Source organism: Pangasianodon hypophthalmus, chromosome 13 (genome assembly GCF_027358585.1).
Source record: "Pangasianodon hypophthalmus isolate fPanHyp1 chromosome 13, fPanHyp1.pri, whole genome shotgun sequence".
NCBI classification, from domain to species: domain Eukaryota; kingdom Metazoa; phylum Chordata; class Actinopteri; order Siluriformes; family Pangasiidae; genus Pangasianodon; species Pangasianodon hypophthalmus.
In genome coordinates, this window is record NC_069722.1 from 13,840,817 (window position 1) to 13,866,804 (window position 25,988).

The 25,988-nt window shown below is 39.2% G+C and overlaps 1 protein-coding gene across 3 annotated transcripts; it reads right to left on the reverse strand.

The window, feature by feature from the left end:
- Positions 1–567: 567 nt before the first annotated feature.
- zgc:112183 (ras-related protein Rab-37) lies at positions 568–18,598 on the reverse strand. 3 transcript variants are annotated; one of them, XM_053239211.1, is made up of 10 exons: positions 18,375–18,480; positions 17,657–18,090; positions 16,803–16,913; positions 9,577–9,618; positions 7,340–7,406; positions 7,134–7,186; positions 6,905–6,970; positions 4,913–4,969; positions 2,236–2,312; positions 568–1,769 (listed from the first exon to the last, which is right to left on the reverse strand). In XM_053239211.1, exons 2-10 carry the CDS (start codon positions 17,765–17,767, stop codon positions 1,661–1,663), a joined length of 693 nt encoding a protein of 230 aa, XP_053095186.1. In that variant the 5' UTR covers positions 17,768–18,090; positions 18,375–18,480; the 3' UTR covers positions 568–1,660. The 3 variants fall into 3 exon arrangements, with proteins under 3 accessions (XP_053095186.1, XP_026771797.3, XP_026771796.1); XM_026915996.3 differs by lacking the exons at positions 17,657–18,090; positions 18,375–18,480 and adding an exon at positions 18,578–18,598; XM_026915995.3 differs by lacking the exon at positions 18,375–18,480 and having other exon boundaries at positions 17,657–18,100.
- Between the last annotated feature and the right edge of the window lie 7,390 nt (positions 18,599–25,988).

A 25,988-nucleotide genomic window follows, 5' to 3' on the forward strand; every position in this document is an offset into this window, starting at 1 on the left:
GTTGTAGTTTATCCACCTTGAGGTTTGACATGTTGTGCATTATGAGATGCTTTTCTGCTCACCACTATTGTAAAGAGTGGTTGCATTTCCATAGCCTTCCTGTCAGCTCAAACTCTCACCGGCAAGACATTTTGCCTGTAGAACTGCCACTCACCTTTTTTTTTCCACACACCATTCTGTGCAAACTCTATAGACTGTTGAACGTGAAAATCCCAGGAGATCAGCAGTTTCTGAAATACTGTTTGGCACCAAGTCATGCTGAAAGTCATTGTGATCACATTTCTTCCACATTCTGATGTACGAGGTGAACATTAACTGACGCTCTTGACCTGTATCTGCATGATTTTATGCATTGAGCTGCTTCCACATGACTGGCTAAATGGATAACTGCATGAATCAGCGGGTACACAGGTGTCCTATTAAAGTATACCACTTACCTAACTAACTAATCCTTTGATAAAATATGGGCCTTTGTGGTTTTTTTCTATTAACAGATGTCACCGATTAGGGTCAGGGTAGGGAAACACCAAAGTAAGAAAGTAAGATAAGAAAAAGAAAACACCAACACAAAAGTAAATAAACTTTATGGGTATAGAAGACTTTCGTCCAGCCCCTAACAGAACCACTTCTGTAAACTGACTTACATAACTTAAGAAACACATTGCAACAACACTCTACATTACAAAATAGAGATTTATACAGTATCTATACAGAGCACTTTGTCTTGGCACTTTGTGATCTTAGAAACAAAGTCACTGAGTTACAAGTAACAACTAAATAAGACTAGTAGCAATAATGAATTACCAATTCTAGTTTCCACAACGCAATTCAACAGCAAGAGTTGATCATTTAAATACCTCACAAATCTGATATACAAACGAGATGTTTATACAGATGTGAACTGCATGTTACAATCATGAAAACATGACCAAACGGCCTGCTTTGTGGGAATTCTTGTGGGAAAAAAAAAAAAAGTCACAAATAGATGCCAAGTGTAAAGGTGGTATGAAAGTCCATTGATTTGCTTTTTGAATTAAGTATCAGAAAAACACTTTTCACTCTGGGGCCCACAATACACCAAACACAAAACAAGGTATCATGAGCATTTAAGTCCAAAACCACACATTTCTATATACAAATTCATTAACACAAAAATATGGCTTAGAATATTTTTCTATGTTTGTGGTCCAATTTTGTAAATGTGCTTAGAGCTATAGTTCTGACATTTATACAAACGTTAGTACTGAAATTAAGAGAGATCATGATTATGAGAGAAAAATACTGTCCTCACATGTGAACTAAAATGAGCAATAGATTTAACAAGGGATTCGGGTTGCTTCATTTAATAATAAAAAAAAAAAAAACAGCGAGACGAGCTCTTGGAGGAGCCACATATGGCTGCCGTCTATCTCAGCACACGAAGCTCCATTATCTTTAATTACAGCCAGAGAACAAAGACAGACAAAGTCTACACCTGATGGTAAAAGCAAGAGGGCTTTAATGCCACACACATCCAAATAAGTATTTCTCTCACACACTATGTCTCTTCACACCATTATCGCTTGCCATCACTGTTTTTCCTCATGGATCTATTGTTGCCCCTTTCTTCCTTATTGGTTCGTCTCTTCCTTCCTCGCTCTGTTACGAGTAGGTGAAGTTGTCACATGAGTGCACCACAACAGTTGGACTTCTGTTTCTGGGACTCGATGTAATCATGGATCTGGAACTTCGGCTCATGAGGCTGTTGGGCTGCTCTGTGCTTCAGCTCTCTGTGATTAAAATAGAGACAAAACAGGTAATGTTAAGTACCAGGTAATGTTAAGTACACATTTACTGTATCATCATTTTACAATATTATTTCAACATTAACATTAATGATAAATTAAAGGAAGTAAAATGGGTAGAATTTTACTTTAAAACAAGAACAACAGCACTAACAATAATAGCAAAAACAACAAAAACTACTACTACTACTACCACTACTACTACTACTACTACTTCTTCTTCTTCTTCTTATTATTATTATAACTACAGCAAATCAAATAACCTTTGCAATGCTGTTTAATGATGGAAAAATTATTATTTCTAAGAGAAGGCTGGAAAGTGGGAAGTGCTTTTATTTTTAAAAGCCACTGTTTTGTTTCATGAGAAGTTATGATAACAGGTTTGAGAACTTAATAAACTAATTAATTATAATAGCAAGGAAAACAGTATAGTTTTAATAACAGAACCTGCCTTGCTATGGCGAGGAATGCAAGCTCCACATTAACACCTGTCTTGGCACTCGTCTCCATGAAAGGAACTCCATACTCCTTGTTTAAAACAAAAGGGAGGCAAGGTTTGATTTTAGGGAGAAAAAAAAAAAAAAAAAAAAAAACTGTTCACACATACAGAAGACCAGTATTGACCTCTGAGAATTTGGCACTGCAACAAAAAATGTAATAAAACTTATGTCGTTCGTCTGTGCTCTTTTTGAGCTGATTTGTAGCTACTGTAAAAATGAATAATGCGCTGATTTTGTTTTTGAGATATTATAACTGATACATATCAGACTGAATCTATGACACAGTTGTGTCTCAGTATTTAAATCCCATTCAACTTAAAACCAAACTATTAATCTAGCAAAATTAGTATTACTTGTTTGTGAGGATTTGTGCTATAAATATATATACACCGATCAGCCATAACATTAAAACCACCTGTCACCGATCAGCCATAACATTAAAACCACCTGTCTAGGTGTGCTGTGGTTTCTGGCACCAATACGTTAGCAGCAGATCCTTTAAGTCCTTTAAGTTGCGAGGTGGGGCCTCAATGGATCTGATTTGTTTGTCCAGGACATCCCACAGATGCTCGACTGGACTGAGATCTGGGGAATTTGGAGGCCAAGTCAACACCTTGAACTCTGTCATGTTCCTCAAACCATTCCTGAACAAATTTTGCAGTGTGGCAGGACGCATTATCCTGCTGAAAGAGGCCACTGCCATTAGGGAATACTGTTGCCATGGAAGCGAGTACTTGGTCTGCAACAATGTTTAGGTAGGTGGTACATGTCAAAGTAACATCCACATGAATGCCAGAACCCAAGGTTTCCCAGTAGAACATTGCCCATAGCATCACACTGCTTCTGCCAGCTTGCCTTCTTTCTATAGTGCATCCTGGTGTGATCTCTTCCCCAGGTAAGCAGCACACACACTCGGCCATTCACATGATGTAAAAGAAAACATGATTCATCAGACCAGGCCACCTTCTCCCATTGCTCCATGGTCCAGTTCTGATACTCACATGCCTGTTGTAGGTGCTTTCAGCAGTGGACAGGGGTCAGCATGGGTACTCTGACCGGTGTGTGGATACGCAGCCTCATATGCAGCAAGCTACGATGCACTGTGTGTGTGACACCTTTCTATCATAGTCAGCATTAAATTTTTCAGCAAATTATTCCACAGTAGCTCTTCTGTGGGATCGAAGCAGACAGGCTAGCCTTACGCATCAATGAGCCTTGGGTGCCCTGTCACCAGTTCACCGTTTATCCTTCCTTGGACCACTTTTGGTAGGAACTAACCACTGCATACCGGGAACACCCCACAAGACCTTCCGTTTTGGAGATGCTCTGACCCAGTTGTCTAGCCAGCACGATTTGGCCCTTGTCAAAGTCACTCAGATCCTTACGTGTGCCTATTTTTCCTGCTTCCAACACGTCAACTTTGAGAACTGACTGTTCACTTGCTGCCTAATATCCCACTCCTTGACAGGTGCCATTGTAATGAGATAATCAATGTTATTCACTTCACCTATCAATGGTTTTAATGTTATGGGTAAACGGTGTATATATTTTTGCCCATATACAGTATATAACATCTGAAAAACCAGCACAAACACAGTACAAACTAACATGTATAGTTGTATTTATGCATATATGGAAGGGTAACTTCATAAAGTCCCAGAATTGTGTATAAATCATTGGTATTGGACTTGTGGTAAAAACTTGTGTTTTGCCACTCATACAAACTACTTCACCTGGTACAACGCAAGTCCATTCACACTGACCTAATAACACTAAGGAATATACATTTTTGGACCTGTACTTCACATTTCCTTCAAAGCACTGCCCATATAATTCAAAGTTCTCCTCCTCACCTACGGCCCTCAGACAGTCTCACACCCACGCACTTGTCTGTTCTTCTCTCCTACCAAACCACCAGCACCTTCTACATCCGCCTCCATTCTCATACACTTCATACCTTTAAAACCCATGTTTTTCAGCAGAGTAAAGACAGAACTGTAGTCACCTTCTTAACTTCACTGCTGTGCTTACAGTGCTTACGAAGTATTTCAGTGGATCAAACTGAGCAATCAAAAATTACTGTAGCAAAATTGATCTACTGTATGTATACATAATGTCCATATTTCAGTACCTCCCATTTTTTAAACATGAACCATCGTAGCTTCTGTAGCAGATACCCTGTTGGAGCTTGTACATGCATTTATGTAAATTATTTACTTGATGGCCGCTAATTGAGAAGGGTAAGAGTTTTCAGTGACTAATAGATTTTTCTTTTTAACGTACCCTCTCTGGCTTGAGATGTATGTGACATGGACAGAGAAGCATGCTTTTATTCTCAGTGTCAAGTTCAAAATAGATGTCTCATCTGTTCAGAGTGTACAATGCTAATTAAAAGTGCAAAACAAAACACCAACTTCAAATTGATGTGTCTTCTTTTATATAATTATAACCATAAACTCTTGTCACATTCAGTCATGTTAGTTGCTTATTTGGACCTTTGTAAGTAAGGAATTTTATGCAGTTCCACCTTTACAAATTTTGTTGAATACCCCTGGTATGTCTTTCACTGTAAGAGTTACTGAAATGGCTTCATTTTTAAACTTTTGAAGGGGAATAAGGGTCTCTTACCTTGGCCAGCTTCTGTCCCTCCTCAGGCTTAATGACTCGTTCAGCTGCCATGTCTGACTGTAGAAAAGCACACAGTCATGGATGCTCATTACTCAAATGTTACTACCTGGATTTCAATCCACTGTTAGTGCTTTATCAATAAACACAGAAATCAACACCTCAATGCAAGTTAAAAACACCAACTGGTAATTTGATCAGAGAATGTAAGCCAGGTTGTGTCAGTATCTTGGTTAGAAAACATGTCTTAAACTGGCATGCAGTGTTCATTATATAAGGAATAAAATACTTCTGGGTGTGCTGTTAAATAGGTGTGATATGGCCTGATGTGAAGTGGAGTTACTGTTTCCACTCTGAAGTTGATTGTTTTCCTATAACAGCACAGGCAGAAGTGTTTTATTCCTCTTGTATCACAGCAATTTGCCATCACTAACAATTTCTTGATTATTAAAGAAGAACATGTACTCTTTACCACTCTTCAGTAACATTTAATGTTGTGTAGCCTTCGGAAATAAGTTAGTTCCTGTTCTCACTTACACTCTAGCAACACCAGTCTCTCGGTCTCAAATTTCATACGAATAAAAAAAAAATGCAGCTTGTTATGTTAGCGACAAAAGATGTTCCTTTGTCTAAAAACTTAAAGGAACAGCTTTACCTCTGCCTGTTACAAAGCACTGCACTGGACATGCCTTCAAAAATGCTAAATAAACATCTCCTCACACAATAGTTCACCATATCAACGATTACACATTGTTTTTATGTGTTAATGTGGAGTGTCGGCCATACAAGCCCCTGTGCGAATCGTTACTATAGAAACAATAAAGTATTGGAAGAAGAGCATTAATATAAACTGGTGCTTTGCCTTGCAGCCACACTGCTGTTACAGAAAAGAAAATAACACCTTCTAACCAATCAGAATTGAGAATTCAACAGCATGGTGCTATAATAATTACAATTGTAGGTGTCAGTAAGAATGTGAGGAGTCACCTCAGCACTTGACTGCATTCAATAATCCAACTGCAACCAGTCTTATTTGATTTGTGTTTAGTCATTTACTGGCTCAATGAAAGTAATTCAATTCTAACATGAACCTCAGCAGTGCAGCGGATCCAGTGGATAATATCGGCTGGAAGGTGAGACTAAAATTGTGCCAGCATGTCTGTATAAACAACAGATAGTACATAAAATATAAAACTACCTTAAAATGAATGAGAGAATTATATATTTGATACAAAATTAGTTATCCAGATAAATTGCCTCATTGTAATCAAATAACTTGAGTCAACGCACTAATGCTTAATATCATTTAAGTGATTATTAGAATAATCTAAAATATGTCTTTATAGAAAAAATTGAGAAAAAGAAGGTTTTACATTACATTTACATTACATGGTTTTTATAACCAAAAATATTAATCCAACTAAAAACCATTTTATATGTCTGGATAATTGTGTTTTACAAGACCAGCTTTTCTCAAATCATGCAGTTAAGAACAGGAAGCCTTGCATTTACGTGAACACTGAGCTCATTAAGAAATTCGGGATTAAGCACGGTGTCAGCGTCTCTTATCACATGCAGCCAGCTGTGCAGGCCTGTGAACTTTAAATGCAAAATTTAAATGCATATGCAAATGTTGTATTTTATACTAGCAGAGGTCCATATTGCACAGTTGCAAAAACACTACTCTATTAGCAAGTTATTAATTTCTGGACATGGATTTTAGGACAGGACACTATAAAGCCCACCATGCAGCCTGATGAAGGTCAGTGATCTGAACTGTGTCAGAAATGTTTCACCTGTCTGCTAATATTTTGCAAAAATCGACAGTGGATACCAAGAGCTGCTTACATCTTATATAAAATCCTTTCCTTGCAAATCTTGTTAAATATGCTTACAGGTACATCACCATTAAAAAACAAACAGATACAAGTGAGTATTATTCATTTTTACTTTCATAGGAGTTGCTGTGGCTCCTCCCCAGGAAGTTCCACTTACCTTGTTGCCAAGCAACATGATGACCACATCCTTCTGTGCATACTCATGAATTTCAGTCAGCCAGGCCTGCGTGGTGATACAGATGGAAGAAAATAATTGAGATGACGTGAGAAGACAGACCTTGCATCAAGAAAAAAAAAAGCGTTGCCATTTGAAAAGGAGTGCAAATGCTGCCTCAGAACAGAAAATGACTTCTTGCTCAAATTGCACGCTATAATTCCACACTTACCCTGATATTGTCAAAAGATGATTTTCTTGTAATGTCATACAGAAGTAGGAGAGCTGAAGGGGTGACAAGACAAACTGAGCACAAGCATCTGAAACATTTTACTGGGATAAAAATAAATTATAGTCAAGCATCTTCATGGCATCTTCATCATTGCCTTTCCAAAACAATCAGATTGTTGTACAGAGTGGCTAAAATGGAGCTGTTACCCTGTGCATCTCGATAGTAGGCATGAGTGACACTGCGGAACCTTTCTTGTCCTGCTGTGTCCCAAATCTGCAAGACAATGCAAGGCAAATGAATCAATAAGATGATTTGATTTACTTCAGTATTCTAAACATCGCTTGGCATCAATAATAATACATCTTTGAAATGTCATTATTTTTCAAGGGTTAAAAAAAGGAAGAAAAGGAAGAGAGAAAGCTCAGTTTGATATGAATACTGTGCCAGACTCAGCAATTACCATGAGCTTGGCTGATTTTGAATAAATCCCATCTCTGAACAGGAAGAAAGAAAAGGTTGACTGAAAGTGTGAACCCAGCCTTCAAACTATGCCAGAAATAGCAGATGTTATATAACAGCCAATTCACACTAATAACCTGAAGGTAGTCTCACAGGAAGCAAAGTATATTTTTGCTTCTCAGCTGTGCTATAAGAAGACACAATATACAGAACAAGGATACTGTGTATGATTCCTCAAATTTTGTGAAAGTGTTGTCCAGTAACTGCAGAGATATTTAATTTTTTCGCAAAATATTGTGGAAGACAAAACAGGACTCTCTTACTGTGCTGCACAGAGAGCTGCATAAAACCTAATTTGCCAATATTACATTTTCATAATTGCCTATCTTATGATATCAAATGGGGGGGCTATGAAAATTTTAGTACCTATCAGCAACTCGGCACTACTATTATTATACCATTATGGTTGAGTCTAATTACACAGGGGCTCATCAAACACAGAAACCTATTACACATACACATAGGAGCACACTCTTTGACAGACAGATAGGTAACACCATTTGTGACTCCTTTTTTTTTTTTTTTTTTTTTTAAGTCAAGTGTTTCAGGTCCATAATAAGAATATGTGTACTAAAAAAAGCAAGCATGGTGAAAAAGAAAAGCTGAGCTTGCCATTAGCCAGCTGTTTCTTTCAAACTTACAGTTCTGTAGTTTGTCCCTTCATGTAATTTGTTGTATTTTGACTGGTCGATGTTTGCTTAGTCTATTTACATATATTTTTTTCCAAAAGCATTTTAAATATCAATGATTCATGTTTATTACACCCACTATTGTATTTCAAGTGCGCCTTCTTCGTCTATGCTGATGACGTGTTATGGATGTGTCAGAGAAGCAGGATTAAATAAATATCTGCAATGAATGCAAAATCTATGGGCCATTTAACCAAGTGTAATTGGTGACACAACAATCAATGATAGGCTGAGTAAATCTACAGTCTGGGCTAGAAAGAAATCAGGCCCAGTCTTTGCTTCATACTATTCTGTGTATTTTTTTTTTTTAGTTAAAACCGCTTGTGGCGCTTTAGTTTTTGGTCCCACAAAAGCAAAAATAATCCACTTTACAGCATTCAGGTAAGGAGGCCTTGCACACAGTCTGTGTTTCTGTTCATCTCAAAGGGTTGAGGTCAGGGCTCTGTGCAGGCCACTCGAGTTCTTCCACTGCTTAGTGCACAGGGGCATTGTCATGCTGGAACATGTTCGGGCCCTTTAGTTCTGGTGAAGGGAAAATGCTACAGCATACAAAAACACTCTATACAATTTTTTGCTTCCAAATTTGTGGAAACAGTTTGGGAAAGGCCCACATATGGGTGTGATGGTCAGGTGTCCACAAACCTTTGGCCATATAGTGTAAGGCGATGTGAATGGCAAAAAAAAAAGCCTAATTTTTATGTATTTTTTCATTGAGAAGGAGGGTTTAGCCCTGCTATCACATTTATTCCAGCCAGCCCTCAAAAAAAAAAAAAAAAAAAAAGACACCATAAACCTATTACTAGACGTTTGTACTACTTTCAAGCTTGAAATTTTCTATTGGCAGATAATATTATATTTATCTAGTATATTTAGTTCATTGCAATCTTATAGGAAACATTAGATAAATTTGACTATATTCAAGATATGTTCACTTGATGTCTTTTGTTTGCAGTGCTGGTATTTCTTTTCATCACCATTAACTACAAATGCTACATGTTAAAAGATGGTACTCTGAATATCGTCATTTTTATACATCAGTACACATTGTTTATCTTTGTGGAGCAATCGTGGCATAATTACACCATATAACTAGGCAGCTGCTTTCTATATGAAATGCCTTATATTATGCATGCACAATCAAGATTATGAGCACATGACTACCTTGGATTATGGACAACAGATGTAATGTGATAGTCATGTGACAGAATGAGGGAAATGACAGAAAACACACTTACCTGGAGCTTGACTTTCATGTTATCCACCGTTACCACCTTGTTCTGAGAAAAAGAGAGAAATGGTAAAGGAGTGTTAAAAGATCCATAAGATGAAGCCAAATATAATTTGGTGAAGCACGTTTTGTCATTTTCCAGTCATAAGAATAAAGAGCATTTAATAGTTTGTCATGTAAGGAATATATATGCCCATACACGCACCCAGAAATGAGTCGTGCACCAATTCAATTCCTGGAAAAGCGTAGGCCCTTTAAAGTACAGCTTTCCGCATAGACTTAATTACCCAGGAGAAAAGAAAGATGGCAATCAAAAAAAAAAACAGTAAGCCTCCCTGTTCCTTTCCTGACGACATGTCTGGTCAGCATGTGCTGAACGAAATGTTTCAAAATTACACCTCCTGCCCTGAAAACATGACGCTTATTAAAATCATTTCACACGTCACTGCCAAATGGCTCAATGAACTTGACAAAAACACAGAAATGCTTCACGCTGATAGGCGTTAGAAGTGACAGATTCAAGCTGAGACACACTGTTAGTGGTGAGGATCAAAAAACAGGCAAATCCACGGGTGGCTTGTTAACATGGAGCTTCTCCAAGGAGAAAACACTTCATTAAACCTCACAATATAAACCAAAGTCTTTGATTTGTCTTAGGTAGCATAAAACAATCTGTTTCAACAGTGATGAACTGAGAAAATAAAAGCAGACTGGGGACCATGAATATGTATTAGAAAAGTAGAGTACGTCTGTACCATGTGCTGCCTCCTTCCAGGTCATGTGAAACTAACTAGCTAAGTTCTCATGCTGGGAGAGAATATTAGAAATTCATAACACCTTTCCACCAGACAGGGAGGTACAGCCTGGCATGTGAACAACAATCTATATTTTGCCATTGCCAAATGACCCAAGTACCACAGCATCTGTGTCAGATGACACGGAATTTACAAGGTGTTGTGAATCATACTGTGAATCTCCCGTTCTACCACATCCCAAAGGTGCTCTACTGGATTCAAATGTGTTGACTGGGAAGGCCACTGAAATACACTGAACTCATTGTTGTGTTGGTGGAACCGGTTTTAGATGAGCTGGGCTTGGTGATATGGTGCATCATAATGCTGGAAGTAGCCACTGTAAAATCAGTGTAATCAGCAACAATATTCAGACATTCAAATGATGCGTAACTGGCATGAGGCCTAGAGTGTGCCAAGGAAAAAACATTCCCCACACCATTACACCACCACCAGCTGCCAGGCAGGTTGGGTCCATGAAATCATGCTGTTGATGCCAAATTCTGACCCAACCATTTGCATGTTGCAGCAGAAATGAAGCTTCATCAGACCAGGCAACATTTTTCCAAACTTCAGCTGTCCAGTATCAGTGAGCCTCTACCCCCAGTAGCTTCAGATTCCTATTCCTGGCTGACAGTAGCCAAACCCAGTGTGGTCTTGGGTCTTGGACTTTTCTTTGGGCTGTTGTAGCTCAAGATTCAATGTGATGTGCATTCTGAGATGCTTTTCTTGATTTTCTTGCTTTGATCTGGCACCCTCACTTTTTGTCCTTTTGATTGGAGAAAGTTTTGAATTCATTAATGTGAACTAAAATCAATCAACATACACTATATGGGCAAAGGTTTGTGGACCCCTGACCATAACACTCAAATGTGCTTTCCATAGACCTCACCTTGTACACAGGGGCATTGTCATGCTGGCACAGGTTTGGGTCCCATAGTTCTAGTTAAGGGAATTCTTAATGCTACAGCATACAAAGACACCCTATACAATTGTGTGTTTCTGCATTTGTGGCTACAGTTTGAGGAAGGCTCACATATGGGTGTGATGGTCAGGTGCCCACAAACCTTTGCCCATATAGTGTGTTTTTTACTTAGCTAACATTAGACAAATATATAGTGACATTAGTTAATTATCACTAAAGGCAAATACATATTCAATTCTTCAGGCAGGCAGACATTTACTGTAATGATGCTCTCTCAGACATGTTTTTGTAGCAATTACCACACCGGCCAACAGCTCAACCTGCTTCTTTTAGAACAGTACTGCTTTTCTTTACTTTTCTCTTGTCTCAGTTTTGTACTGCTGCATATCAAGGCATTAATTTCTAAATACTTAATTAATTTTTTTTTTTAAATACAAACTAGTCAGTCATGCAACCTGACAAAATTCTCTGACTGAGATAAACACTTGTTTAAATGTGTAACCCACACTGCCTAGTAACAAAATCATTAATGCATTAATGTCCTTGCCTTGTGCTAGGATTCTGACCTACAACGGCAGCAATGCAGTCGTGTGTATCACAAAATAGCAATAAGATTTCATACCTGCAGCCATACACTGAACTCTCCAATAGTCAGTGTCCTTCTGGGTTTAGTATAAATCAAGAGCTTGTCTCTTACTGACATACAGTGATATTTTTGTCAGTTTTTTTTTTAATGAGCTTGCGTCCATCCACCCACAGTTCTGAGAAAAACACACACCTTCCAGACCTAATTTAATATAACAGAAATCGTGATCTGCCAAGTGACCCTGAGTCAAAACCGAAAACATTTATACAATACAATATTCATTCTTATGCCCAAAGTATTTTCTTTTGATCATAAATGTACATAGTAAGTTTAACTTAATATAACATAAATTTTCCAACCTAACTAAATTAGTTTCAGGCAGAGGGTGTGTCAGATAGTTTGTCACTCAATGGGAGTAGGGGCACATAATTAGCTTTGGAGACATATGATCCATGCCATCTCAAATCACCAGTGCATCATAACCATGTGCCTCCAGAATATAATCCATATGTTGATGGCTGGTTGCATACTAGATGGGAGAGCTAACATCTTTATCTATAAAATCAATAGCTCTACAATGAAATTATTACAGTTGAGCAATGGATTATATCGTGAGTATGGCATAATAAGTTTGATGTGTGGCACACACATCTAAAAATTAGAAATCATGAATGCAACTGCCTATCTGCCTTTAAGTCTTTTACGTTTGTAATGGTCTACTGGGTTCATGCCATGTTTCCTACAAATACCAAACATGGGAAATAGAAAAGTTGGAACCCTTGCTTTCAAACAAACAAACAAAAATACACTAAACTTAAGATATTGTCCTTTTGTGTAATTTATACTTTGTTTGGACAATGTGGGCTTAGTCTATCTACTTTTAGTTTCTCTTCTAAAAAGGAAGATAGAATAACTAATCCACCCTTTTTGCCGTGATTACATCCGTGAGTGTATTTCATGTTCGCTTTTTCACTGCTGATGATGCGATATGGATGTGTCAGCAGCATGGGCTGATATTTTTCAAATCTAAAGGGTCTTTCACTGTGTAAACACCTGACATAGCGGTCACAGATTGGCTGCATGAGTCTACAGTCTGGGATAGAAAGAAATCAGCCTGAGCCTCAATTCTTCATTCCATTTGGTATATTTTTCCGTTGATGGTGCTGTTGCGCTTGGTTCCATTAACATCCAAAACTATTCCACCTTAAGACATTTGTCAACAGCAAACAACCAATTTATATCAGCCGTCCCTGATTATGGCTGAACTCCTTCGTTGAAGTACAGCGATTGGTACTGTGCCTCCCCCAAGCAGCATCATGACCATATATGGTAACTGAAGTGCTGAGCAACAACTAAGTTAACTAAATACATAGGTTGAAGCCATTGTAACAGACCACACTTACTGCAAGATCTCATGACACATGATGCAATTGGCTGAAATGTACGGTGGTTATTTGCAACTCACCATTAAACCATGGAAGAAGAAGCAGAAGACACATGAGGAGGAGGAGAGCTCAGTGAACGTCTTATTGAGTGGCAGTATTTGTGAATGTCTCTGGCAGGCCACAGCTGCAGCTTGGCTCCCAAACTGACCAGTTTGTGCAACAGCATCTATTTATTTTAGTTTAATTTAATTTAACCATTCATATTTATCTAGTAACTCAGACAAAAATTAACCATATTTACATCTCTACAAACATTCTGACTCAATATACTGTATAGGAAACTTGTACTTGTTGCCATCCACCCATTATTTCCACATACACTCTCCATTCACTTTATTAGGAATACCTGTACATGTGCATGTTAATGCAATTATCCAAGCATGGCGGCAGTGCAATGCTCAGGTCAAGAGCTTCAGTTAATGTTCACAACAAACATCAAACAAAAATGTGATCTCAGTGACTGACTGTGGCATGGTTGTTGAAGCCAGATGGACTGTTTTGAATATTTCAGATACTCAAATATTTTTAATCTCCTGGGATTTACATGCACAACAGTCTCTAGGGTTTACACAGAGTAATGCAAGGAATATCTGATGAGCAGCGGTTCTGCAGGCGGAAACACCTTGTTGGTGAGAGAGTTCAGAGGAGAATGACACTCTTTACAACTGTGGTGAGCAGAATGCAAAACATGTCGCCTTCAGGCGAATGGGCGACAACAGCAGAAGACCTTCAACTCTTGTCACCCAAGAACAGGAGTCAGAGGCTACAGGGGGCACAGACTCACTGAAACTGGATAGTTAAAGATTGGAAAAAGACCAGGCGACATTTTACCCATCTTCACCTGTGGGCAGTTTTCTCTGACCTCTCTCAACAACAAGGCATTTTTGGCCACAGAACTCTGCTGCTCAGTGGATGTGTTTTGTACCATTCTGTGTAAGCTCTAGAGACTGTTGTTGATGTGAACATTAACTGAAGCTCTTGACCTGTATCTGCATGATTTTATGCATTGTGTGCCACCACGTGATTGGCTGATTGGATAAGTGCATGAATGGGCAGGTGTACAAGTGTTTGTAATAAACTGGACAGGGAATGTATTATGGTTTATGAATAATTTTAGACCTCAGTAAGCCTTCATTTTATGGTACGATTCAACTGACTTTTCTTTGGGTGATAAAAGAAAATTCTGCTGTACTATTAAACAGAATCATTTTAAAGCCTTAAACCTTTAACCACAGACATGCTCCAGCCCCCCAATTAGTTATAATGGGTTCCCGTTTTTCTCCACCAACACTGGCCTTTAGATGGCCCTACTCTCTCTTACTCAGCGTGTGGGAGTGTGGGAGCAACTGCTACAAGGATGAGGAAGTGTTCCCAAAATAAAACTGCCATGTTCCAATGCGCCAATGTACTTTGCCATTCAACAACTAGCAGAAGAAGAAAAACCTCACTGCTTTATTTATAGACAGCAAACACAATGTTAAAACTACCACAAAACTGGTAGATGTTATAAGCTCTTGGAATTAGAATGCTACAAATAAAACTTACTAATAGGAGCAGTGTGGCTATTAACGTTATTATAATAATAAAATAAAAATTATTCTTTTAATTGTCATTAAAATAAACAGTATTGTTTTCAGTTTTCAGTGTGTCTAGTCCAACTGGATCAGCATCATACCACAAATTACTAAGTACTGAAAGAACTTCTTAATTAGATGTGCTTATAATATGTTTAATGAATAGTCTGTACACACTCGCCCTGCCTTGCTGAGCAAAGTGCAAACAAGGCCTTGAGCAAAACCGTACTCATGAAACTTGGCAACGATGCTACGTATCCTGATGCATCAAGACTGCAGGTGGAAAGAAGCTACAAGCCAAAATAACATCTAAATGATGATCAGTTAATACTGTGAACAGAAGGCAGAGCAAAACATAATGGTATTAGTTTATTTGGATAAATTGGGGCTTTGTGATAAGAACAAAATCCTGTACATTCATTTATCTTAAGCACTTTAACCCGGTCAGGGTTGCAGTGGATCTTGAGGCTATCCCAGGAACACTGAGCTTGAGCCAAGAATACACCATGCACCATGCACACGCAATCACAAACTCATTCACACCTAGGGGCAATTCAGTCTATCAGCATGTTTGCGGGAGGTGGGAGGAAACTGGAGAACTTGAAGAAAAATCACGTAGACAAAGGGAGAACATGTGAAACTCTGCACTGACAGTAATCTAAGCTCAGGTTCGAACATAATACTAAGCTTTTACTGTTTTGTCAAAGCTTAGTAAAAAATTATATATATCAAAATTATGTTGATTTACATTTGTTGGAAGACTTGTTAATTTCAGACCAATGTTTAAGATAATTTTTATTACAATTTTTTGTCAAAATGTGTTACGTATTATATTTATTCTAAAACCAAGAACACTGTGACCATTTTCTACAGTAAGGCATTAGCAGGCTGCAGCCACACACATAAATAGCCCATTCTTGTTAAACTTGAGAGCATCAGGTCTCTGGGGCACACTGGTAATCATTTAGCCTGACTGAAACGTGAAAGGGCATAAGACACTCCTTTTATTGAGAGAAGCCTGAAGTGGTTTGTCTATTCACTACATTTGTACTACTCCTGAGATACCAGTGATCTGACCCCTTCTGTTCTCCGGACCTGCCTGATCCATCCTCATGCCCTACTTCTAGTTGGAGTTCTCATCACTGGGAAATCACTCGCTGCTGCTGAGGATGGCCCCACACAGACAGCCTAAAGATACATGAGATTACTGAGGATGGTACCATTTGAAAACCATGAAGATGGCTTTGGACTGCAATTGATATAAATAGTTGTGGTACGATGGCTTAGGACTGCAATTGCTATGATAGCTTTAGGACTGCAATTGCCATGAACAGTTTTGCACTCAAGTCTCCATCAGTCAACAGTTGATAACTTCAACAAAACAGACTTCCTGTGAAAACTATGATGAATTTCCTGGTTACACAATTGCACTATTTGACCATGTAGTACACAGTTATAGAAAGGAATTATTTATAATCACACTATCTGTTGTCACCCAGATGAGGGTGGGTTCCCTTTTGAGTCTGGTTCCTCTCAAGGTTTGTTCCTCATATCGTTTCAGAGAGTTTTTCCTTGCCATTGTTTGCTTATTAGGGATAAATATATAAATTTTATATCCTGAATTTATTTATAAGCTGCTTTGTGACAATCCCCATTGTTAAAACACTAAACAAATAAAATTGATTTGAATTGAATTTGTTAGACAGTTGGTGGACGTACTTTTTTTCTCTGTACCAGTTGATTCTGCTTCTGCAAGCTACCATGCATCTCAATAAAAAAAAACGATCTAAGAATCTATGAGACCTTGTCAAGAATATAAGAGCACCAACTCAGCATGTTGACCACTGCTACAGAAGTGTTTGTGTAGAGTATGTGGTTGGTGGAACAATGACTTGCACCAATTCTTGCTCACCCTAAAGTCTATTCCAACGGTGGCAATGAAGTTGCCTCCCAGAAAGGCACCATCTTTAAAACGCACCAGGACGCAAGTCTTCCCAACAGCCGAGTCTCCTAGCAGCATCACCTACAGATGTGAGGGTCAGAGAGAACCATTAGAACTACATTCATTTAACTTATAAGTGCATTACAGATCAATATACCGTCTTCTGTATTATTCTGTATTATCTGTCTGTCTGTAAAGGTTATGGAACACGGATTTAAATCTACCGGAAGCTCAGTGCAACTCAGAACCTTCATGTTTTGATTGCATATTGAGACTACATGCTACTTCTCATGCTTGTTTAAGCTCTTCTATTGATTCTTCTTTAGGTTCGTCTCTTATGCTTATTTTAACTGATGTGAATTGATCATGAACTAAACTGTGCACATGGAAAATTTACAAACAATCAATAGCTTACACGAATGTCACACTTATGCACAACTGTGATACGCAGCACAGGTTATGCATCATTATGCATTCATTCAAGTTCAGTGGTTCAGGGTGGATCTCAAGGAATCCCACCTTGAGTAAACATTTACCAACTGCTGAGAGGAAAAAAAAAAGTTCAGCTGAGCTGCTGATCAATTTGAGATCTGCTGAGGCATAGACCAAACAGGAAACAGAGTACTGAAACTCAGTGGTTTCACCAGGCAATAAACTTTTTTTTTTTTTTCTTTTTCTGATTCCAGGAACAGCCTGAGCACTAACTAGGAACACAGTGTGCTCCTTTAAATAATAACAATAATAATAATAATAGCAGCAATAATAGCAGCATCAGCAGCAATAATAATAATAATAATAATAATAATAATAATAATAATACACACCTTGAAGGAAATGTCAAAATATTCATTAACTGAGGCGCATCTTTCCAGCATGTTTCTCGACGTTCCGTTTTTAACCTCATTATCCGACATGGGCGCCTTTTTAGTAGACATAATGAACAGAAATAGCTACCAAGAATGCAGATGTGTCTTCAGTTCAGTATTCTTCCCAAGACCCCAGTGACTGAATGGCAGGTGCCACATGCAGTGCGCCCATCAATGCTCACATGCCATCGCCAGAACGCCACTGATCGGTCGCCATTAAGAGGAGAACAGGAGAACAGGAGAACGCTAGAATGCCAAACTCCCAAACGCTCCCCTGAGAATGAAAGGCTGCGTGAACGCGAACGCACAACACGCACTTCTCCGGTCCACCGCGCCGCCCATCCACCCCATCATCACTGCCGCGGAAAAGCAGGAAGCGGTGTGTTCATCATCTGCATGCACACATCATTGTCAGTGACAGCACACACACACACACACACACACACACATACACACCCATATTTATATATACACACACATATACAGTATGCACACTCCAGTCAGAGCCAAAAAGTAGCGCGAGCAACAGGCGCGAGCCAAGCACACCAGGTGTTCATGTCAGAAGGACGCGTCCCACAAACAACAACAACAACAACAAAATCACCCAAAACAGCAAATATATGTCCATAAAAACACCTTATACTACTGAATAGTGTGTCTTAACAGTATAGACTACCTCATCATCTTTATATAGCGGCAAAGCTTCGAGCGCGAGACCGCAGGTGGAAGCGTCGTGCTCTACTTCCGCTTTGTTGTTTTTATATATCTGCTAAGACCCATATTCAGAGAAAGCCATGTTCAACAGGTTGTGTTTAGTTGTTTTTTATTCGCTTCCTGCTGTAGAGACGCTACATGTGAGCTTTCTGTGCTCTAACACACCTGAAGCAGTGCAGTAGGTTCGGGTTTGAGCCCATCTGAAAGGTTTTTGAACTGACAGTACACAATGCTAACTCGTGGGTAGGTGTTCATATTTATCTCCTTTTATATGCCACTGTAACTGCACTAGCAATGTCTCAGAGTGACGTCAGAGCGGCACACAGGAATAATGCAAATCCAACACCAACCAGCAAATTAGCACCAGAATTGCTTTCCACATCACCTATATTTCAACATGTGGCTCAGTTAAAAATTAAATGAAGTGTGTTGAGGAGAGATAAAATAGAGAAAACCCAACAAGGTGAAGTGCATGAGGCTGGGACTGAAAGCTATTGGTCTACAAAAAAAAAAAAAAGCTCTGGCTGTTTGTGAAACTATGTATGTCCATGTCATCCATCATTTACTGAGGGTTTGTCTCCACCCTCTGACCAAGAGCTGATAGACCCACTAATGCAAAACTAAACATGATCAGAGCCTGACTGAGTCTTATTCACTCTCTGATAGTGCAGTTGTTTCATTTATTTGTGTTTGGTTGCAAAAAGACTTCAGTAAATTCTATAATCATAGCTACAATCATAGAAAAAATCTTTCAAGGTTTACAAAAAGGTTCTACTACACCTATGGAAGCACTCAGTTCTGCATAGAACATTTTTTTGGATTCCTCCAAAGGGACGTCTGAAGAACCCTGACAGTTTCTAGATTTAAGCGTGTACTACTGTTAATGTGATCTGTTCTCAGTATTTCTAGCTATGTTAATGCTCCCGTCTATATGCCTTATTTTTTTTTTTCCTTCCTTCCTACTGCTTGTGAACTGAGTGGGCAGATCTTGTTACAATGGATCAGGATTTTCACACAGCATTTCCACACAGCACCATCTCACCAGTCATTTCCTAGACCTGTTAACCGAGTATTCTAACTGTCCACCCACAGACCTGCCAGTGTTTTTTTTTGGATATATTTAAAGGTAGCATTCGCATCCTCGCAATTTTCCTTGAAATTCTCATTAAAAGCCCTGATCATTCAAATGGAATCATTACATGGGTGTTACTGAGTGAAGTTTATCATCATATTTCTTGTTCTTATTTCTAAACAAGCTGGTGCATCTCTTTTCAACTTAGGAAAATAAAATAAGCCAATGGACAGGTTATGATTATAGTCATAGGCATTATGGGAACAGTTATTCTGCTCTTTTACAATCCAGGCTTAACTCAAGGACCAACACCATGTGATTCAAAACAATATGTGTGAGATCCATTCAAGCTCAGGTGGAAGCCTGTATAATTACAATCAGAGTAAGTAGTAGTATTTTTATGATGTTATTACCGTAATCAAACACCTCAATGATGAGCCTCCCCTGGAACAACCAAACCTGTGTTATATAAATGTGTGATTGGTATAATAACAGCCCCTGAAGAAGTCATCACTGAATGATTCCTGTTGATCAGTATTCTCACCATGTGGGAATAATGGGTTGTTGGGATTGACCACAAAAAGCAATCACTGTGCATGATTGTCTGTTATGTGCATGGGCTTGGCTTTGTACACCGTGATTACACACAACAGTCGGATCAGATGGCAGGTCTTTTGGCATTCCTTATCCATTTCAGACATAACGCTGAAACCCAATAGCTGTACTGGTATGGAGCCTGTTACTGAGTTCTCCCCAAGGTGTGAAGTTCTGACATCTAGTGGTGTTTGGCTTTGACAGCCAGTAACAGCCCACACAGTTCTGTGCTGTCAGGATGCATACGCACTGTGAAGCCAATCATGACGGTAGCAAAGAAGGAACTGGGGATGAATTTGCCCTGGTCAAACTGCACCAGTAGCGAAGTCTTCCCAACTCCACTGTCTCCAACCAGGATGGTCTGTGGAAGGAGAAATAAGCCAGTCAGATTTTTATAACGATCTGAGAAAGACTGGCATGTACATGTTATTAGTACATAATGTTATGTTGTGAGATTGTGAATAACAAGAATGAGATTTCTGATTATGTGAATAGATTAGCCAGTTTGCCATGTCTTGGGTGAAAATGGCAAGCAGGTTCCTCCCAGCTCTGTCATAGTAGTGACATAAATAGACTGGGCAAATTGGATGTTAATGTTTGTCATGCTCCACAGCCTACATACTTTCTCTTGAAGAAAGAGAGAGAGGTTCTCTAGATAAGCATCTCACAGCAGGTCATGGCTCGGCTCAATGGGGAGCAGGAGCCCTACGTGGGCGTGATCTGGCACATGTTGCCATGGTTATACCATCCACATGCAGCCCCGGCGACTGGCCTAAGGGCTCAAGACGCACTCGCTGTACTTTCCTCACCTCTGGCCAGTTGTCTATACTCTTTGCAGCTTTATGTGCCAACGCTGAGACACCTTCCTCTCTCAGAATTCTGACCTGGAATCTTCTTTAATCCCTGCATAGTGTAGGAGTTTCGTTTCCTTGGTGTTTCTGGCCATCTCATGCAAGGAAGATGAGTTATTTTTAGCAACACTTCCGTTTTTGTTAGAACATGTGGGCACAATTTATGCATAAACTGTGAACTGTTGAACAAGTGGGTGCAGTTTATGAATAAACTGTGATGGGGAGGGGTGTGATTAAAGGCTGGAATTGTAAGAGTACATTCAATAGCTGTAGAGCTACCACAAATTAGTGTAACTGGAGCAGGGCAGAGGATAACTGTATCTGAAAACAGAAAGTTTCTCAAAAGGACATTGACTTTGAGTCATATGCTATTCTTTTTTCATATGAAATACATTTTAACAGTAATAGAATTTAAAGCCCTTATCATGCACCTTGCAGGAGAACATATGATGGGGGGAAGGGGGAGAAGAAGTGGATGGTTACCATAGCAGCACATCAGTCTCCAGGCAAGACCTCCAGCACGGAGATTTCTTAATTTCAGCACTCCATCACGTAAACATGACAGACAGGCTCCTTGAGCAGCAGATAACATGAACCATCGCCCTCTTGGCTGTCTTCTGTAAAAATTCCATTTTTGGGCTTAATGAACATCTGTCTCCTGTGTAATCCTCACAGATCTAACTAATGACTCATTATGCAGCACAGTATTCAGAAGCCACATAGAAGCTAAACAGAAATGTTTGAAGAAAAGGCAGCACTATGGACATTAACCTTCACCATTTGCTGTGACTTTATCCTTGAACTCACAAGTAGCTCAGAATGCTAAAACCATAATTACAGCACTAAGAAATTAATTATATTACAGCCCAGCAGAAATAACTATGCTTGTCATTAAAATATCCTTTGGTGGAGAAAGGAGGGAATAAGCTTTTTTTTTTAATTTTATAAAAAAACATTACTCTAATTAAAGACCTTATTGTGTAGTTATATTATGAGTCATAACCTATTCAGTGCATGCAATTTGCAAATGCCTTTGTGTAATTCTAGTCATCCATATTTCAGGCCATTCTTGCCCTTGTGCAATGTATTGTGCTGATTTTATAGGGCATTGCATATGCAGTTATGCATATTTATTAGCCATTGCTCTGATGAAGAATACAGGAGTGGCAGGAGTGAAAGCCCAGCCCCTTGAGTTCATCCTTATGTATTTATTTGATGTATAACTTGTAAATGCTGACAGACTTCAAGACTAATTTTGCAAATGTATATTTATGAAATGAGTCCAAACTTGAAGTCGCTGCAGTACATTAGAATTTGTGTAATATTATGTCAGCAGATGGCACTGCAGTCTCTCAAGGGTAATAAAGCATAACAACAGTGCTGAATAGTTTGGAAACGAGTTGTGGCTATGCCTGGTCATTTACTCTGCTGCACTGAAGCTAATGTTGTGGTTGATGCAGCCTCATGTCCATTCATTCTTCCATTCTGAATGTCATCGCCTGCAATGCATTTCCAAATGAAACGAAATTGTGACTCAACTGCAAAATTTGTCGATACATTCTCTGATATGATTTGTAAGATTCAGAAACCAGCTCGTTGAGAAAAGAAGTACACAGTCAGCTGCAGGGCATGGAAAAGATATACTGCAGTCATACAAATTGCCAAAATGGATGATCCAGTGGGTAAAACACACACTCGAAGGAATGAGGGAAATTCAGAGTATACATTATTCATCACATTTAGGCTCTAATATCTGGTTTCTTTGGAAAGTTAATTTCTAGATGCATTCAGGAAGAAAGGACATTCCATATTGCCTGACTAGTAATATAATGTATAACTACCCTCCCCGTGTTAGCTGTAATAACACATGGTAACTGGTACAGTAGTGTGCAATACTGTTACAGGTGCACCTCCACCTTACCTTTTTTGGGATTATGTCATTGGTAGTTAAAGTTTAGGTGGCATAGTGGCGCACTGGGGAGAGATGCAACCACACAGCTCCAGGGTCCCTGGTTTGAGCGTGGGTTTCTGTCTGTATTGAGTTATGCATATTCTCCACATGTCCAGGCTCTCCAGGTTCTCTAGTTTCTTCCCACCACTCAAAAAATATGCCAATAGGTCAGCGGTGTCCAAAGGGCCAGTGTGAGTGCAGGCTTTCATTCCAATCAAGCAGGAGCCACATCTGATTCCCGCCTGTATAATTGGGTGTTGTTGACTTTCAATAGACTATCAGGTGTAGCTTCAGCTTGGTTGGAATGAAAACCTGCACTCACACCAGCTCCTGGGATAGGCTCTGGATTCACTACGACTCTGACAAGGATAAAGCACTTACAGAAGATGAATGAATGAATATTCTTTTTTCCCCCCAAACCATTTGCCTAGGATTGACCCTTGGCTTGCTCTACTGAGAAAGAAATGTCATCCATCCCAGGCACTGAGATTGTGGAACTGATCTTAGCTGTCTTTTCTACTATTATTTCTAGTAAGCTTAAAAATCTCTTGCAGAACCTGCTTTTTTTGCAGCAAGTCACACACTGAGAAAGGCTGGCCTCTTGTTGTAAACATCATGGACCTTATAGTTATGCAATATTACCAAATTAGTTTGAAACTGTCTGTTCCTGATGAACGTAAAATCCATGGCACACACTGCACTGTTGTCCCAGCTGACTTGGAGCTTGCTGATGTGTCACTTGCTATTGATATAGTGGAGGTCACATTCATGGCAGAAGAGAGTTTGCTTATTAAGTTTGTGTCTACTGTTTGTGAGGAAAAATCAATTTAGTGCTTTTGACTGCCTCTCATAATTCTTGTTCTGAGGTTCAGAGACTTTAAACATTGCCAGAGTACCCCTACAAGCCAAATGGAATGGTTTAAATGATACACAGAAGACAAATATTTCCTTCAAACTGCCCAATTAACTCCTTTGTCAGTAGCCTGATATATAACAATTCGTACCTCCTGCTCTTACTCTCATTTGTCCTCTTTGAGCATCCCATACATCCAGGAGTAACTATTCAACAGGAATGAAAGACACCAATAGCGGTCTTGGTGTATGACTTTCAAAATTCAAATAAACTTTGGTAAACATTCACATACAAGCTCCTCCCTCTCTTACACCTTACTCACCTGTGCTTTGAATTCCACTAATCATACCTTGGGTGCTTCTTAGAGTACCTACTCTTCTTCTCTTCCTTGGAGGGAGGAGCTAGTAAGAGAAGGGAAGCAAGGAAAGAAAGCAAGGTGGCAGACAGGAAGACAAGAGGATTCATTCAATCAATCAAATTCAGTAATCATTTTATCCTAGTCAGGAGCATATCCTGGGAACACTGGGTGCCATGTGGAGATTTACCCTGGATGGGACACCAGTCCCTCTCAGGACACCATGGACACATTCACACACTCATTCATACCAATTTAACACAGCCAATTCTACTGGCGGAGAAGAAGGAGAAATTTAATTTACCTTATGCACAAGTTATTCATCGCAGGGGGAAGTGTCACTGAAGTGGGTTTCTGCATCCATATGTAGATCCATATGTAGATTTTCAAGGTAGATTTTCTCTCTACGCTCAGCTGTCTCACACTCCTGCATGTGGTCTGACTTAGCTGTGTGCAGTTGCTGTTTGCTCCTTCTCCACTCTGTCCGCTGTGACAGCTTTAGTACCTAAAACTGCCCCTTTGACCTTTTCTTTTTTTGTGTGTTTATTACTGAATCAGTTATCAAGTCAATACCAGAATTTTTTCTAAAACATAACACTCATCACAGGCTTACTGAAACTGGACTATTGAAGATTGGAAAAACACCAGGTGATGATTCCAGTTTCCTGATCCTGTGCCCAATGTATGTTCTTAGCTGACAGGAGTGGAACCTGATGTGGTCTTCTGCTTTCGTAGCCTGTCTACCTCAGGGTTTGATGTGTTGTGCATTCTGAGATTCTTTTCTGCTCGCCACAGTTGTAAAGAGTGGTTCTTTGAGTTAGCATAACCTTCCTGTCAGCTGAAACCAGTCTGGCCATTCTCCTGTGACCTCTCTTATCATCAAGGCATTTCTGCCCTCACTGTTTTTGGTTTTTTGAACCATTCTTTGTAAACTCTGTAGACAGTGTGTGTGTGTGTGTGTGTATCCCAGGAGATCAGCAGTTTCTGGAATGGTCAAACCAGCCCATTGGGCACCAACAAACATGCCACAGTCAGTCACTGAGATCCCAGTTTTTCCCAATTACAATGATGTGAACATTGTCTGAAGTGCTTGACCTGTATCTATATGATTTTATGCACTGCACTGCTGTTAAATGATTGGCTGACTGGACAATACAGGTGTTCTTAATAAAGTGGACAGTGAGTGTATTTCTATTCCCTCTCTATTCTCTCTATTCCCTCTCTAGGGAAAGCCCTCCATCCTGAAGACACTCCCATGGCAGAAAACATACTTACCATGACAAAGCTCCCAACCTGAGACTCCTTATACTGTATACATGTTAAATATACACATGTCCTTACAGAAAGCTTCATCATATCAATGACTGAGTTTTTCTTTCTTAGATAACAGTTTTTAAAACCTGAACTTGTACACAGGCCCCTAGAAATGTGCTACTCGAAATAACAGCTCAATACTTTATTATTGCACTTTTATCCATGGTCGATAATTTCTGCCTGATCATCTAAAGCCAGGTTATACAATACAAAGAATGAAGAAAGGTTTCTATGTTTTCTGGCATTTGGCACAAACACTAGGCACACCAGGGACCTGTTATCTACTACACAATGATATCATTAGAGAACTTGAGACCTTCTCAGTAAACATCTAGAGACTCTGCATATAAATAAAATGATCTTGGCTTTATTAGATTAGATTAGTGTGAAAGACCAGAGTGTCTCAGCCTAGCCGTACTTGCCTTCTCTGTAATTCTGTACGTGTTACCGCGACAAATGTTTTCATAATGGAACAGAACTGTAGATGCATATTCAGGAAAGACATTTACATCTTCAATGCAAGTTGTAAATCAGAAAATCAGATTGTAACAGACAGTTGAGGCAATAACATCAAACAATCACAGTG

Bases quoted from the DNA above. Each gene is read 5' to 3' on its own strand.
- zgc:112183 (XM_053239211.1), bottom strand. From the start codon at position 17,767: ATGTCTACTAAAAAGGCGCCCATGTCGGATAATGAGGTTAAAAACGGA. The intron at 16,914-17,656 runs GTGTGTATTATT...TCACATCTGTAG, and splicing joins ATTTTGACATTTCCTTCAAG to GTGATGCTGCTAGGAGACTC. The intron at 2,313-4,912 runs GTAAGAGACCCT...GTTTTAAACAAG, and splicing joins AGGGACAGAAGCTGGCCAAG to GAGTATGGAGTTCCTTTCAT.